At 40.8% G+C, this 18,429-nt stretch overlaps 1 protein-coding gene across 1 annotated transcript in view; it reads right to left on the bottom strand.

The window, feature by feature from the left end:
- Window positions 1–18,429, bottom strand: part of LOC109933524 (ectonucleotide pyrophosphatase/phosphodiesterase family member 3) — a 113,947-nt gene that overhangs the window by 27,331 nt on the left and 68,187 nt on the right. Inside the window, exons 18-19 of the mRNA XM_048597009.1 lie at window positions 18,271–18,322; window positions 3,415–3,569 (exon numbers count right to left, since the gene is read on the bottom strand). Coding sequence (XP_048452966.1) covers window positions 3,415–3,569; window positions 18,271–18,322 — 207 coding nt within the window. The remainder of the gene's footprint in view (window positions 1–3,414; window positions 3,570–18,270; window positions 18,323–18,429) is intronic.

Genomic DNA, 18,429 nt, shown 5'->3' with positions numbered 1-18,429 from the left:
AACAGCATCATCGATGTGGATGGGCGATCTGGAGGGGCTGACAGCAAACAGGACACCATGTCCAGATTCGTGATGGAAATGGTTAAAGCTGCATGACATCTTCAGCACCCCTGCATATGGAGTGCAGTGTAGCTTTACCTGGTTGTGGCCAGACGGGTCAATCTGCTCAGGGATAGTTTTCCTGTTTGTGTCCTGCATATTCTCAGTCAGATCCACCGACATCAAGCCGGTGTTCTTCTCTGACTGTTGCCTTCTGCTGGCCAACTGTCACCTACAGGATGACCAGTGGGCCGGTAAAGGAACGTGGAAGCTGAACGTGGAACTGTTGAGCCCAGAAAACAGCGAGGAGCTCAAAAGGGATTTCCCAAGTTGGAGAACCATGAAGCCCCTCTTTGAGTTTCCATCGGATTGGTGGGAAGCAGTCAAGGGGAACATCAAGAAGATCTTTATCCTCAAAAGGTGTTCAGAACACAAGAGAGAGATGAGGTAAACTGTCCAAACTCCAGAAAAGCAAGCAGAACCTACTCCTGCTGCAGACAATGGGGGCCAATGTCATGGAGGACCTTGAGGAAGTGAAGAGTCAGCCATCTTTGCTCCTTGCCTTGGAGACTTCCAAGATGATTTTCCGGTCCAAGGTTCACACCAAGCAGCAAGATGAGACATGCTCACATTTCTTTTTCCAGAAGGTGCACAGGGAGAGCTCTGTGCTCAGCAGCCTGAAGGAAGCAGTAACACCATCTCAGTCTGACATCCTGAGGATCAGCAAATTCCTTTCTGCCAGACTGTATGACATGAGACTGTATGACACAGACATAATGGGATGGAACTGGCCTTGTTGCTATGGAACACTCCAAGTGATTGGACTGTCCCATATCACCTGTCCTTTGTGGAGAAATTTGCAAAGAAAAACACCATTTGACCACAAGTCCATCAGGAAGTGATCCGCATGTAGAGTCCTCAGGACCCAGCAGGAAAAGGAGAGGGTGGATCCTGTCATGTTGTTTCCTGAGCAGCTTGTCAAAGTCATTTGGCAAAATGCATCATCACCAGAACTTCCCAACAAGCACCAAGACTTGTGTTGTGGTGAGAAGGGCACTACCTGTGAGATCCTTCACGTACACCCAGTCAGCCTGCTCCACTGCACGATGGCCTCAAAGCAGCTGAGGGTGGGGGCGGTGGCATTGGGGGATGGTGGGTAGAGACGATCACACATCATCTGCTGGAATGTGCCTTTGGAAAGGAAGTCTGGAGAAAGATGCAGTAGCTTTAGTCGAGGTTTGTCCTGAGCAACTCCGTGACACAGGACTCCGTGCTCTACAGACTGTTCCCTGGAACACACAACGAGACAAACATCGACTGTGCCTGGAGGACCATCAACTCTGTGAAAGACATGCTTCAGTCTGCCCGAAACTTGTTGGTCTTCCAGAGCAAGGCATTGACCTTGACTGAGTGCTGCAGACTGGCACATTCCAAGATTACGTGCTGAAGGATGCACTAAAGCTTGGGGCAGCTGCCACCAAGGCTCACTGGGGAAAGACCACAGTGTAAGGTCTTTCTACTGAAGTTAAATGAGGATCTGTCCAGTTATCGGACCCTCCCAATGCCATAAATATATGTAAATATAATCTTCTACAAACCGTTAATTATATAGAGTCAAACTGCAACGTTTGTGTGTTTCTTCATATGCTGCTGTACAGAACTGAATTGCTTTAGTGATTATGTATGTACATAAAGATATTTTATGAATAAAATATATTTTTGAATTTAAAAAAAATGAAGATGCAATAGCAGCTGGGGTGCAATGGGCTTTTTCAGTACCGCTGAGTTGGAAGTATATACTCAAGGGGTGCTCCCAATGGACATAGTGACCCTCCAAAGATAGGGACCCTTTTCGTTCTGCAGTTTTAAACACTTTTAAAAAACACAGGTGACCCATTCTCTGCAGCCTGCCTATGCTATTTATGTTCTGGGATTGGCAGGGTAATATTGAGGTCAAGTGAGCTTTTAACAAGGTCAATTTTTTAGTAATTATTTATTTGCATACAGTGCACATCTTAGTGTTTGCCTCTTATTTAGATTCACCCAACCTGTCCTCCGTCACTCCCTCTATAACCTTGTTTTCCTGGCCAATTGATTCATTATTTCCTCTGTTTGACTGCAGTTAGTCTTACATCATTTTTATAGCTATTTTATTTATATCATTTTTCTGGACTAGATTTGAACCTATGACCCCTCATCCTTGTCCTAAAAGGGCCTAATTTTAAAAATGCCTCCTTGTCTTGGACTGACTAACCAGAGGAAACATCCTTTCCAGGTCTGCCATGTTAAAACCATTCAGGATCTTGTGCATTTCAAATAAGTTACCCCTCAATCTTCCAACCTCCAATGGAAACAAGCCCAGTCTGTCCAAGCCATCCTCATAAGATAATCCACTCTCGTAAACCTCCTCTGAACTGCCTCCAAACATATTTACAAACTTCATTAAAAATAAAGACTGAAATTGCACACAGTATTCGAAATGTGACCTCAACAATGCTCTCTATGAGAGACCCATAACCTCCTTACTTTTATGTTCAATTCCTCTTGTAAGAAAGTATGGCATCTCATTGCTTTCTTGACTACTGCTTCACCTCCATACTAACTTCTTGTGACTCACACATCTAATACCTAAATTCCTTTGCAGCTTGGAAATTTATAGCAATTCTCCATTTAAAACTCTACTTCTTGTATTCTTCTTGCCAAATGGAAAAATTTCATATTTTCCTGTGTTGTACTCCATCTGCCAAACTTTTGCCCATTCACTCAACCTATCCATATCGGTCTGCAAACTCCCTATGTATTCCTTACAACATACTTGCCTAACTATTTCTGTGTTATCTACAAATTTACTTGCCATGCCTTCACTCTCTTCATCTGTGTAACTGATGTAAAAGCTTGTGGGTCCAGCACACATCCCTGCAGAACTGGCAATATCCTGACAGTCAGACTAGGATCCTTTGATGTGTGCTCTGTTTTCTGCAAGCTACTTTCAATATCACAAGCTCTTACTTTCTTCATTAATCTTTGATATGGTTGCCTCTTAACAGCCCTCTGGTCAATTAGGGATAGGCAATAAATGCTGACTAGCCAGCGATGCCCTCATCCCATGAATGAATAAAGATAAAAATGAAATGACAACAGGGTCCTGTGAGGGAGCCAGCACAATGGTTATAACTTGGTCAGAGCTCTATGGCAGCCATTGCTGCCCCAGACCTTGTGGTCCCAAAATTTTAGCTATTAACCCTGCTAGGGTCCTAACACCCACTTTAAGACGCCCTGACTTATGCACTAAACCTTATTGTTGTAACCTGATGCATTATCTGTCCCTGAGCAGCAGTATTCGAGTGAGAAGGTTCCTGGAAGAAACAAACTTACCAATTTCGAAATACTGTATGCACTCCATAAGGGCATTAAAATGTCAGCACTATATCCAGTCACGTAAGATGCCTGGGACAAGATGCAGTATGTGCTTTTCTTCTGTAAAACTCTGGGCCTTCCGTAAGGCATGGTCATGGCTTCCACTTTTTTAACTGAAAAGACACAATTTTAGTCTGATTAGGAAACTTGCAGATGACACAAAAATTGGTGAAGCTGTGGATGGTGAGGAAGGTTGACAGAAGATACAGCAGGATATAGATTTGTTGGAAAGTTGAGTGGAGAATTGGCAGATGGAGTTCAATCCGGACAAGTGTGATGTGATGCATTTTGGGAAGTCAAATGCAGGACCCATAGGAGCATTGATATACAGAGGAATCCCGGGGTCCGAGTCCATAGCTCCCTGAAAGTGGTGACACACGTGGATAAGGTGGTAAGGAAGGCATAACGTCATGCTTGCCTTTCATCTGTCAGGGTATTGAGTATAAAAGTTGGCAAGTCATATTGCAGCTGCTTAAAACTTTAGTTAGGCCACATTTGGAGTATTGTGTGCAGTTCTGACTGCCACACTATAGAAAGGATGTGAGGCTTTGAAGAGGGTGCAAAAAACATTTAAAAGGTAGTTCTGCTATAATGCGTGTTTCGTTATCGTGAATTGGGTGTAATATGATTGATGAATAGTGGACACTGTTCGGCTAATGCGAACTTTCTATAGTACAGGTATAGTGGTTTTCTCTGGCAATTTCCCTATAACACTATTTTCTATGGCCATTTCTTTATAGCGTGATTTTCTATAGCACGAGGTTACACAGAATGCAACTGTCATGTTACAGGAGAACTACCTGCACCAAGATGCTGCCTGGATTGGAGTGTATTAGCTATAAGGAGAGGTTGGATAAGCTTGGATTGTTTTTTGCTAGAGCGTGGAGGCTGAGGGGTGACCTGATAGATGTACATAAAATTCTGAGAGGCCTGGATAGGGTGGATAGTTGTAGTCTTTTTCCTTAGGTGGAAATACTAGGGAGCATAGATTAAAGTGAGAGGGAGTAAGTTCAAAGGAGATGTGCGAGGCAAATCTTTACACAGAGAGTGGTAGGTGCCTGGAACACTCTGCAAGGGGAGGTGGTAGAAACAGATACAATAGCAATACATCAGAGGCATTTAGATAGACACATGAACAGACAGGGAATAATGGGATGTGAACCATCAGCAGGCAGAGGGGCTTAAGTTAGAACGGCATAATGGTCAGATCGAAGGGCCTGTTCCTGTGCTGTTCTGCGCTATGTTCTACATAATCTTATCATTCCGTCTCTCTTTCAAATCTCATTATGACCATACAATAATTAAAGTTACTCATTTGTTAATTGTTCTGCAACTTTAGCCTGTTGTAAAAGTGTGGTATGATGCAATTCAGTCTGTCATTTTCTACAGGATGAGGTTACATTCATACATGTAACTTTATGCAATGTTGCTCAAGTGAGGACTGTGCATTTCCATTTAACAATTGAATGCTTTCCTGAGTTGCTCTTTGTCATTTCCACATGGCTAACCACAAACTAGCATTGGCAGAGATTGAACATAGCCATGGTAACTCCTTCATTTTACAGAGGAAATAAAATCACGAGGTAGGAAAGAAATTGCCTAAATGCGATTTTGAAATTATAATGTGCAAACACAAGCAAATGTAGCTTGAAAGTACAATTTTAAAACTAATTGTTTATTCTTTTTAACTTTCAATGAGTGGAAACCTAACCCAAGTTGTTTCTTGCCAACTGCTAGTACATTCATTAGAATTTATTGTTTGTCAGGCAGCGACGGCATCTTTTGAGCAAGATTTTAAGAGGTTATCGGAGCTCTGTCATTTTGACAATCTGGCAGAAATGAGAAAGAAAAAAAAAACAAGCCAACACCTTTAGTCTTACAGCTAATTAGTCTGCCTACACACAGTGATCTGTTAAAAAATATGCACATAGGACTATGTCATGACATGCTTAAGTTTGGGAACATTATCTTGACTATTCCACTGATGTAAAGATGCTACTATTGAGCACTTTAAGTGAATCTCAGTAAAGGAGAATCAGCTACTTGAATATGTTCTGATCATTTAACATGCATTGCAAGTGAGGATAAGTTAATTATTATTCATTTTAACTAAGTCCCATATATTATTTTATAAGTTTTTATAAGCTATTATTGCACTTTTGAAAGTTACAGTGTGTACATCTACACAAAAACCAAGTTATCAATATGCTTTACTCCAGCTAATGAAATAAATAACATGTCATTTTCAGCTAACTGGTGTTCAGCCAATGAGGTCTGTTACTTCCATGGGGAAAAAGACCATTTGATGCCATTTTACAGGAAGCTCATTATGAGCAATTCAACATAGATCTTTAGAGGTTTGTCATTCTTGCATTGCCTTTAATGTGCGTTGTGGCTTCTAAAAGATTGAATAGGCATGAAAACAAGTTTGGAGTACAAAACCAATGAGAGGACTTATAGCTTAGAAAACAACAGTTGCTTCATTGTATCCTTTGAGACTTCACAAGTCTAATAGAATGTTGGCATTTTGGGAGTTTCCTGAAATAGGATCTTGTAAATGAGAATCCTCTCAAAATAAGGCCCAGATGTACTCAGAATGTTGGAAACTAAATCAGCTGTCATGCCAAAAAGTATCACGCTGAAGTAGCATCACAAAAAATGGAAAAAATAGCATTGATTTACTGACTGAGAGTTCAAACATGAATACTTAATATACAACAGAACGGTTACAGCACAGACAGAGGCAATTCACCCTATCATGTCTATTATGGCTCTTTGCAAGAGAAACTCAGATAATCCCACTCACCTGCTATTTCCTCAATCTGTACATCATCCTTCTTGTTCCTCTTCAGGTGCTTATCTAACCATCTTTTGAAAAGTCAATTGAATCTGCTTCCAGTTCATTTTTAAATAGTACATTCCAGGTCCTAACCACACACTGCATTAAAAGTTTCTACCTAGATTACATTTGTATCTTTTGGAAAGCATTTAAAATAAAAACCTCTCACCCCTTCCACCAATGAGAACAGTTTCTTCTTTATCTTGATCCTTTGTGAATTTGAATACTCCTTTCAAATCTCCTCTCAATCTTCTCTGAGGAGGACAACTCCAGTTTATCAAATCTATCCAAATGACAGAAGACCTCACATTTCCCTACATTGATTTGCATCTGCTTGTGTTCTTTCATTCCATCAGTCAATCTTTACCTTCTTGGAATCTATCACTGTCCACCTCATAGTTTCCAACACTTCCAGGTTATGTGCATTCTGCAAATCTGCCCTAAGGATACGAGTCAATGCATTCAAGCAATCGTCCCAGTACTGGGGAATCTCAACGTATATCGCCCTCCAGTGTAAAAATCAATTGTTCTCCACTCTGTTTTCTCCCAATTAGCCAAATTCATAATCATGTTGACATTTCACTTGTTATTCCAGGAGCTTCAACTTTGCTGACAAATCAGTTTCATGACATTTTGTATACACCACATTACCATCATTGAGTCTCTCTGTTACCTCACCAAAAAACACAATCAAGTTAAGTAAACTGATTTCTCTTCAATAAATCATCGCTGGTTTTCCTTCATTAATATAGAGTTGACAGGTGACTGATAGTTGATACCATTATTTTATCTTTAAAACTTCCCAAACACCAAGAATAACCTGACAGGCCTGTAATTGTTTCAGAGATAGTAGGAACTGCAGATGCTGGAGAATCTGAGATAACAAGGTGTAGAGCTGGATGAACACAGCAGGCCAAGCAGCATCAGAGGAGCAGGAAGGCTGACGTTTCGGGCCTAGACCCTTCTTCAGAAATGTAATTGTTGTGTTTATCCTTACACCCTATTTTGCCCAGTTCACAATTGCATTTCTCTGGCACAACCCCAGTATCTAAGAAATCACTGGAAGATTACGGCCAGTATCTTTGCAATTGCCATCCTTATTTATCACAGTATTCTTTGGTCTTGCTTACTTATTGACTTTAAGTATGGTTCGCCTTTCTGATCTCTCCACTTGATCACTTTCAAACCTATCCAGTAATTCAACTTTTTCCTTTTGACCATCGTTTTGGCAGCATCTTTTTCCCTGATAAGGACAAAGGCAAAATACTTAGTAGCTCCATTTCCCTTGCCTTTCTCTTTTGATTCCTAATCAGTCCTGTGCCTCCTTTTACCACTCTCTCACCCCTCCACCTCCTCGCCACCTTTTATGCACACTCAACGCAATTGGCCTAATCTCAACATTTATAAAAATGAGACAGATGTAGTTTTATTCAAAGCAATTGAACAATTTTGTTTTGGCCATGGCAGCTGTCACATGGAGGAGCAGTGTACATATCTTCCAAGTCATTTTTGGAACTTACACTCATTACTGACTATGTCAGTGACACACTCAGCTCCCCATAGAATGGTAAAGAAGTACTTTAAAGATACAAGAGAAGATGGCAGGGAGAATTCTACATCACAGGTCAGAAAAAAATCACATAAATGCATTCTTGTTATGGAAGTCAGATTGGTCAGGAATGTCGAGTATGTCTCTCCGTGGCCCTTACTTTAACAATAGGTTCCTCCTCATCCACAGCAAACCCTCCTCATTTAAAAAAGGCTGATCCTCTTGCAATCCTGTTGCCAGGGATTTCAGTTCCCAGTACTACTATTTGTGACTCCCTCTGATTCACAGAGGTCATCAGACTGGTCAAGGCAGTGAAGGAGTTTAAGAAGCCCAGTGGTGTGCTCTGTGGCAGCTATAGTGGAGGTCTGAGCTCAATTGCAGCAGTCCCCTGCCTCACTCTGGAGATACCTCATGGACATCATCAGCCATGTTTGTAGGGGATAGCCCTTGTTATTGAAGATCCATCAACCAACCTGGGTTGGGGATTCAAAATCTCTGAGGCTGAGTTGTGCAAAATGTATGTGTTTTGACAGCTGCCTAAGAAATGAGTACAAGCTTGCATTACACATTTAATGCAGTGAATCACTTTACAAGTCACAAATACAACTGGCTATTCTCAGTGAGCATTTATGGTCCCACGTTTGCTTCCTTTTGATGAAACCCAGCAATGACAACAAACATAGCCAACCTTGCAGCTAGCTGTCTTCATTAGTGGTGAACCAGAGGTAAGAGGCAGCTAAAAAAAAAAAGTAATGCTTGGAAATGAATGGACTAAGCCTCCATTCTGAAGTTTACAAGACAAGGCAGACCAATATTCATCATTCACAAGTTTTACTGGTTTTCCTTCTTGAGAAGTGGATAAAATCATCAGCACGATGATAGAGGTGTTGGTCACCTCTGTCACGAGCAAATGACTTATGACATTATAGATATTTTATTTAAAAAAAGATAATGTGACTGTAAGCTAACACTAGAACCTAAAACAAAATGGCTCTTAACAGTCACTCTGAATACAAGCTGTAATTGCATTGCAGAGAGATATGTCTAAGCATGTAAAGACTGTTGAAATACCAGGAGTTTACAAACAGAGCGTGGAACTATAAAAATTCTAGCTTGAGAGAAACAGCAGACAGAAGGAAGAACTTAAAAGGGATTCATCAAAATTTACTTATTTGGAACTCTCGATTCCTCAAAATTAACATACCATCATTTTGAGCTGTTGAACTGTGTTATAAAAAACCTGGCTGAGAACAGTTAATGCGCAGAACTCCAAGAAGGTAGCTTTGAAAACTATCATCGCTGGGTAGCTTTGGCCAAGAGGAGACAAAGAAAAATTCCATCACGAACCATCTGGAAGGAAATATCTCTCCAGGTGGAGCAGGTTAAGGAGAGAGCCAGAGAGAGAGAGAAAAACCAAGAAGAAAAAGATAGATTTTAAAACAGCCAGTGGTCTTCTGCAAAGTAACAGAGCAGCTAAAAGTAAAAGCCAAAAGCCACGCCAGCAGAACAAGAAGTTGTGAATCTTTTCCTTTTACCCCCTCCCAAAATCTGTTGTTCTGAGCAACATATCTGTAGAAAACGAAAGACTAACTAGCTAACCACAGAAGTCAGATCCACAAGCTGCAAGTGCCAAAGTTTTATATGGATTTTCTTTTTTTTTGTCTCATTGGTACTAATGATCTTGATATTTGTAATTTCTTATTTAAAAAATTACCACTTTATGACATGAGATTTGAACATGCAGAAGACTCAGCAATCATGAAGAAGTGCTTCTTTATTCCACTGGAATTAGATCATCATCACAAACACGAAGTGTAATTGAGGTTAAACAAGGAAGTATTCACAGTATCTACTTGGAATGGAGCCTCTGGTTTATGTTGAGTTGAGGATTTCTTTCCCTGTATACTCTTTCTTCCCTGGAAGGTTCCTTCCCTGAAAGGCACCTTTTTTTTATCCAGAGAGGGTCTATTTGACTGATCCAGCTGCCATACCTCACCATCACCACCTACTTCAGAAGATTCCAGTGCAACTGCTCAAACTCCTCTGTTCAGCATTCTCTCTCACCATCGCCACCTGCTGCTTAAGGTTACATTACATCTTTATTGCTCAGGATCCTCCATAAATACTTTGTAATAAATTAACATTTAACATATTTAATCAAAAACTTCACTGCAAATCCTTGTTAACTTGAGCCATCACAAATTAAAAAGGGACAACATGAGGCATGTTCATCAAGAATTTGCTATTCTGATGGAGATGACTAGCATCTCCTTTATATATGAATGAGTGCCTTTGAGATGTCCTATATTTGCCTGTCATACGTTGGAGTTCACCACTGGTGTAGAAATTGAAGACTGCTGTAACTTTGAGTGCCATAGGCAGCAGTTCCACCAAATCCTCATCATTGTGCACCTTGATAAACAATATGACATGTCTTGGTAAGAATTTTCCAGAATATCTTTAAATGTCACTGGTATCACTTCATGGAGATCCGTAGGAATTTAGTTCCTATCTTCTGCACGTGTTGATGTGCCAGTGCCTGTCCTCATCAATGTCTTCCCCTAATGTCTGCAGGTGGACCAACCCCCTCCTCTGCTGTGGCGTTATGCTGGCTTTGAGGCCTCCACTATTGGGCAGCAAGGGTTCTCTTTCTTCCATTCTCTGCTCCTGCTCTCAGAGTTGCTGAAAATCGGATGAACGAGATACGTGGCACTGTGGAGCAGGACAGACATATAATAATGCTGCTCAACCATGGCTCTCATTCAGTGAACTAGTTATTAATGTGTCTCTTTAGTCATCCAGTTATGCACAAGATGAATTTGAATGACCCAAAATGCCACTCTTCCTCCTTTAATCCATGTTGAATTAAGAGAAATTGTGCTTGAGAAGGGATATTAAAATTATGGTGTGTGTTACATTTCCAGCAAAGTCCTTCTACCCTCCCTCAGGACTTGCCACTCAAGCCAGACATTATTTTGTTGAGGCATTAGGATAAAGAAATAGAGAAACTTTTTGAAGTGTGCACTAATGTGATGTCATCAATGCTAACTTGATCTCCATGTTCCACCTCACGATGTCTCCAAAACAAAGATTACATGTTTACAGGCACTGCTATTGGTGCTATTGCTATTGAATTTCACAGCTGACCTACTGCAACTCTAGTAGCATGCATGGTCAGGTCAAGTATAAAGGAGGATTAATGTCTGTCAAAGCTTATCTTTTGGAAGACTTTTCTTCAAGTACTTGGTTCATATTCAGACATCTTGAAAGCATTCGACAGCATTTTGTTTTGATTTGTTTCTGGATATGAATAGCCAACTATGGCAAATTATAATGTTCAGCTGTATAGAATTAAAATGTGGTGATTCAAGGATAATCGGATAAGAGAGATCTGTACTCATGATTATAAAAATAGTTATCGCAAAACAAGCATTACAGAAATATCACTGTGAAAACATTGCATCACAGTTTGATAATTTAGTGGAGTTATGTTCCAAATCAGGAAAAAAAATTATGTACGTTTTGCAATGTTACAATTTAGGTCATTTCTGCACATTAGCAACAATTGTGAGATCACTAAAAGCTTTCATTTGGGGAGCATTGATTTGTAAAAGGTGAAAACTCAACACTTTGAGCTTAGAATACCGTGACTCTGCAAATGTTACACTAATCGTTTCTCAGCCAATTATTCTTTTCTCTTCTATGTTTGTTGGTAGATGAAGCAACTCATTTCTTCCCTTACATACAATGGATGTGTTATTTCAAATAAGAAAATTTTTCACATGGACAGGTCATTAGTCTGACTTGCAACTCTCTGCTCACAGGGTTTTCAATGGGGAGAGCATGGGACAGAGTGTTAGGCAGCATATGAATGTACAAAATAGGAGCAGAAGTAGACTATTTAACCTCTGCTGTGCCATTCAATAAGATCATGACTGACCTGTTTGAGTTTTGAATTTCCCACTTCCATCAACTACCAGCCACCTTTAATTCCATTGTGAACAAGAATCTATCCATATCTGCCTTAAAAATATTCAATGACCCACTTCCACCCACTTCTGAGATAGGGAGTTCTGAAGTTACACAACCCTCAGAACAGAAACCATTCTCATGAGTCCTAAAAAGGTCTAATTTTAGAAGTGCCCCTGGTATGGCCTGAACAAAAGACGTAATGTTCTTTCTACCTTATTAATGCTAATCGGGCTATTATAGTCAAGATCAGTCAAATCACCATTCACTCTTCTAAACTCCAATAGAAACAGGCCCAACCTGTCCAATCTATCCTGATAAGACAACCAGCTCATTCCGGGTATCAATCTGGTAAACTTCCTGTGAGTTACCTCCAGTTAAATCCTTCCTTAATAAAGGAGACCAAAGCTGCACGCAGAATTCACTATTGGTCTCACCAATGCGTAACTGAAGCATTACAATTTTTAACTTTTATGTTCAATTCTTCCCATAATAAAGGATATAACCAGTAGCTTTCTTGGTTATATGCTGTGCTAATGTCATGTGACTCATGGAGCAGAACATGTAGATCCTCTGCAGCTTAGAATTCCTAATCATTCTCTTCTTAAATAATTCTTTGCATTTTCATTCTTCTTGCCAAAGTGAACACTTCATATTTTCCCAAGTTATACTCCACCTGCTAGACTTTTGCCCACTCATTCAACCGATTCATAACCACCTGTAACTTCTTTGTCCTTCCTCACAAGGTACTTTCCTGGCTACCTTTCTGTTTTATGCATGTTTAGCTACCATTCTTTCATTCTACTCACTTTTTAAAAATTCATTCATGGGAAATGGCTGTCATTGGCTGGCCAGCATTTATTGTCCATCCCTAGTTGTCCTTGAGAAGGTAATGGTAGTGAGCTGCCTTCTTGAACTGCTGCAGTCCATGCGCGGCAGGTTGACCCACAATGCTGTTAGGGAGGGAATTCCAGGATTTTAACTCAGGTGACAGTGAAGGAATGGCCGTATAATTCCAAGTCAGGTTGGTGAGTGGCTTAGAGGGGAACTTGCCGGTCGTGGTGTTCTCATGTATCTACTGCCTGTGTCCTTCCAGATGGAAATTGTTTTGGGATTGGACAGGTGCTGGCTAAGGATCTCTGGTGATTTTCTGCAGTATATCTTGTAGATAGTACACACTGCTGCTACTGAGTGTTAGTGGTGGAGGGAGCGGATGTTTGTGGATGTGGTGCTAATCCAGCAGGCTACTTTGTCCTGGATGATGTGAAACGTCTTGTGTTGTTGGAGCTGCATCCATCAAGGCAAGTGGGGAGTATTCCATCACACTCCTGATGTGTGCCTGAGGAGTCACAACTAGTGCTGTTCATCATCGATATCAACTGTAAAAAGTTGAGGCCTCAGCACAGACACCCAGAAGGTCCCCACTCATCACATGCTGCCAATCAGACAAAGATACATTTATGCATGTTTTCTTATCTGCTAAACAGCCAGACAATTAGCCAGACAAACTGTTATCCATGCTAATATATTACCCCTGCACTATGAACTCTTATTTTCTGCAACAATTTTTAATGGGGCACCTTATCAACACCTTCTGAAGATCCAAGTACAATATGTCTATATGTTACAACACATTCAAAGAAATCCAACAATCTTTTTTTTCTTTATTCATTCACAGGAATGAGGGTGTTACTGGCTAGGTCAGCATTTATTGCCCGTCCCTAATTGCCCAGAGGGCAGTTAAGAGTCAATGACATTGCTGTGGGTCTGGAGTCACATGCAGGCCAGACAGGTAAGGATGGTAGTTTTCTTTCCTAAAGTACATCACATGGGTTTTTCTAACAATTGGCAATAGATTCACTGTCATCATTAGATTCTTAACTCCACATATTTATTGAATTCAAATTCCACTATCTGTTGTGGCGGGATTCAAACCCAGGTTCCCAGAGCGTTATCTGGGTCTCTGGATTAACAGTCCAGCGATAATACCACTAGGCCATCGCCTCCCCAGCAATTAAATATATTTTCTTTTTCATGAAACCATGATGACTCCTCAAATACCTTGGTTTTTCGAAGGGCACAACTATGACCTCTTTCATGATCCTTTCTAACATCTTCTGCACACCAGGTATCAAGATAACCAGCCTATAGTTTCTTGTTTTCTGTCTCCTTCCCTCTTGATAGAGGAGTTATATTTGCTCCTTCCCAGTCTGATGGAACTTTTCCAGAATCTATGGAATTTTGGAAAATCAACACCAGAATGTCTACCACTTCATTTCTTCTTTTAAGCAACTTCTTTTAAGATCCTAGGATGAAGTCCATCTGGATGTGGAAACTCATTCCTTCTGTCTGTTTGCTCAGTACTGCTTCCCTAATGATTGTAATTTCACTGAGTTCCTTCTACCTTCCACCTTCTGATTCACAGCTACAACTGAAACATATTATTGTATCCTCTACAAGAAAGACACAGCAAAATAATTGTCCATTTCATTTGCAATTTTCTAATTATCTGCTATTAATTCCTCATTCTCACTGTAATCGTTTGATCTAGATTTACCAAGTTGACACCTCGTTTTCAGATGTGCCTGGTGCTGCTCCTGGCATGCCCACCTATACTTTTCATTGAACCAGGATTGATCCTAGTAATGGTTGAGTGGAGGATATACCGGACTATGGGCTCACAGATTGTGTTGAAGTACAATTCTGCTGTTGCTGATAACTTATGGTACCTCACGGATGCCTGGTCTAGAGTTGCAAGACCTGTTTGAAATCTATCCCATTTAGCACAGTGAGAGTGCCATACAATATAATGGAGGTTAGTCTCAATGTGAAGACAGGACGTCATCTCACAGGACTGTGTGGCAGTCACTTTTACCGATATTGTCATGGACAGATGCATCTGCACCAGGCAGACTGGTGAGGATGTGGTCAATAATGTTTTTCGGCCTTTATGATTCCTGCATCCTCAGTCTAAAAGTTAGTTCCTTCAGGTACTGCTGACCCACTCTTGGTGGTGAACGTTGAAGTTTCCCATGCAGAGTACGCTCCGCATCCATTCCACATGCTACACATTATACATCAGTACCTGATGGCTCATGGGAAGTGGAGTCAGATAGAGATGTGGAATCCTAGCGTGACCTGTATGTTGTCAATCCAGGGCATGCATCCAGTGTACGTTGGCCTATTCCTGCCTTGGAAAATAACACAGGACTTGCCAAGAGACAGCAACGAAAGCAAATGCCCATGTTAATACAACTCCTGGAGATCTGACCCACCTGGACCCCAATGAGGGTGATATGCTTTGAAATATACTAGTATGGAAAAGAGGCTGGGCAGCAAGTGTTAGATATCTACCCAATTCTGACTATTTGTTAAGGTTAGTGGTGCAAGATGAAGATGCCATCATCAAAGTGAACTTGAACATTCCAGCCATCGCGGTGCAATTGAAACTGCTGATCATACAACTGTTTCACAAATGGTCACTGTGTGCTAGGTGCAGCTGCTGGAATGTGAGTTGGAAGCAAGGAGATCTGTAACAAAATATCCAACAGCAGATGGCAAAGGGGAAGGAGGGCACCTCTATGGTGGAAAAAAATGGTGTCTTCAGGGGAAGGCAGCTTCAGGGGAAGAAAGTTCATACAGGCAAAGGATTGTTCAACTCAGTGTAAGCCATAGGTTTCATTCGTTGTAAAATATCCTTATTTAACTTTAATTTCCCTTCATATTTATAATACCCTGATGATAATGGAATACTATAATTTTCTAAATGGTTTGGAGGTGCCAGAGTTGAACTGGGGTGGACAAAGTCAGAAGTCACACAACACCAAGTAATAGCCCAACAGGTTTATTTGAAATCACAAGCTATCGGAGCACAGCCCCTTTGTCAGGTGCAGTGAGAGAGCAGAGCACACAGACCCAGAGATCAAAGGCAGAGAGATGAAAAGATCATACAACTGGTGTGAATGGAATGTCGAATAATAAGTCTCTGCAGATGATCAAGAGTGCCAGACGATGAGTGAAGTGTCAACAGCTGAATAACAAGCAAAGTGATGACCTATAATCCAATTAAATAAGGCAGAGAGATAATAACAAGAAATTAAAAATAAGGTGATGATGGAGACATACTAAATGGCTGAAATAACATGATAGGTCTCAGAGTCACATGCCGAGGGTCTAACCAGAGTAATAAGAAATCCAAAATTATACAAACTAATTAAGGTAAAGGGATCATAACAATTTATCAAGGTGATGGTGTCAAACAGGAGACTAAGGAAGATTTTACAGTGTGGTGGGGTCACATGTAGCGCAACATGAACCCAGGATCATGGTTGAAGCCGTCTTCGTGGGTATGGAATTTGGCTATCAGTTTCTGCTCGGTGATTCTGTGTTGTTGTGTATCTCAGAGTCCGCCTTGGACGTCATGTTGTCGATGACAATGAGCATCTTGCTAAGATCATCCCTATTCTTCCACTTTTTGCCTTCAAAATATCGCCAAACCTTAAACAGACCATTGTTCACAGCAAACTACCCAGCCTTCAAGACACCATCAACCACAACACCACACAACTCTACCATGGCAATCTCCGCCAGACATGTCAGATCATCGATATGGACACTACCGTCACACGTGGAAACACCACCCACCACATACACCGCAGATACTCATGTGACTCGGCCAATGTTGTCTACCTCATACGCTGCAGGCAAGGGTGCCCCGAGGTATGGTATTTTGGTGATACCAGGCAGATGCTACAACAATGGATGAATGGGCACCACGCAACAATCGCCAGACAGGAATGTTCCCTCCCAGTCGGGGAACACTTCAGTGGTCAAGGACATTCAGCCTCCGACCTTTGGGAAAACGTCCTCCAAGGTGGACTTCAAGATACACAACAACACAGAATCACCGAGCAGAAACTGATAGCTAAGTTCCATACCCATGAAGACGGCCTCAAACATGATCCTGGGTTCATGTCGCACTACATGTGACCCCACCACACTTCTGTATCTGTAAAATCTTCCTTACTCTGCTGTTTGACACCATCACCTTGATAAATTGTTATGATCCCTTTACCTTAATTGGTTTGTACAGTTTTGGATTACTTACTACTCTGGTTAGATTCTCGACATGTGACTCTTATACCTATCATGTTATTCTAGCCATTTAGTATATCTCCATCATCACCTTATTTTTAATTTTTTGTTATTATCTCTCTGCCTTATTTAATTGGATTATAGGTCATCACTTTGCTTGTTATTCAGCTGTTGACACTTTACTCACTGTCTAACACTCTTGGTCACCTGCAGAGACTTATTATTCGACATTCCACTCACACCAGTTGTATGATCTTTTAATCTCTCTGCCTTTGATCTCTGGGTCTGTGTGCTCTGCTCTCTCACTGCACCTGACAAAGGGGCTGCGCTCCGATAGCTTGTGATTTCAAATAAACCTGTTGGGCTATAACCTGGTGTCGTGTGACTTCTGATTTTTCCTGAATGGGGAAAGGTGCTGGAAATCTGAAGCACAAACTGAGTTTGGAGTCCTGGTTCAGGATTTTCTTAAGGTTAACATTTAGATTCGGTTGACGGTTGGGAAGGCAAATGCAATGTAAGTATTTATTTTAAGACAACTAGAATACAACAGCAGGGATATACAGCTGAGGCTGTATAAGGTTCTGGTCAGACTGCATTTGGAATACTGTGAGAAGTTTTGGTTCCTGTATCTAAGGAGTAATGTGCTGACCTTGAAAGGGGTCCAGAGGAGGTTTAATAGAACGATCCTGAGGATGAAGGTCTTGTCACATGAGGAGCGATTGAGGACTCTAGGTCTGTGCTCAGTGGAGTTTAGAAGGATGAGAGAGAATTTCATTGAAGATTACAGAATACTGAGATGCCTGAATAAAGTGGACATGGAGAAGATTTTTTCCACTAGTAGGAGAGGTTAGAATCCAGGAGCACATTTTCAGAGTGAAAAGGTAACTCTTTAGAACTGAGATGAGGAGGATTTTCTTCAACCAGAGGGTGATGAATCTGTGGAACTCATTGCTGCAGAAGGCTGTGGAGGCCAAGTCATCAAGTGTCTTTAAGACAGAGATAGATTAGTAAGGGGATCAAAGGTTAGGGGGAGAAGGCAGGAGAATAGGTTTGAGAAGTATATCAGCCATGATTGAGTGATGGAGAGGCTCAATGGGCAGAATGTCCTAATTCAGCTCCACTATCTTATGGTCTAAAGAATCTCTGGTTCATGACCTTTGGGCCTTCCATGTGTTCAGTGTTAAATCTTGTGGATTAGTTACTTTTAATTAGGAATTTATTCTAGTATAACTTCATCATTTATATTCCAGCCCATAACTTTAAACTGTTAGAATTTAAACATATGTGCTAAGATCCATCACCCCATTTACAGAATTGATATTTGACATGGCAAAATAACATTAAGTTTTGCTTTTAAACTTACCTTCTGCAACAGTAAGATTGATGCTTTTATTCAATTCCTCAACAGTCAGATTCTAAGAAATGAGAATACATTTTGTTGTTATCAAAAGTTTACTGAGTGCCTCCTGAAATAACATTGTACAATCCAATATACCATGAAATTAACAGCTAATCTTGTACT

Source organism: Rhincodon typus, chromosome 5 (genome assembly GCF_021869965.1).
Source record: "Rhincodon typus isolate 14 chromosome 5, sRhiTyp1.1, whole genome shotgun sequence".
NCBI lineage: Eukaryota > Metazoa > Chordata > Chondrichthyes > Orectolobiformes > Rhincodontidae > Rhincodon > Rhincodon typus.
The sequence above is the reverse complement of the archived record's forward strand: the minus strand, read 5'-3'. Positions and strand labels throughout refer to the sequence as shown.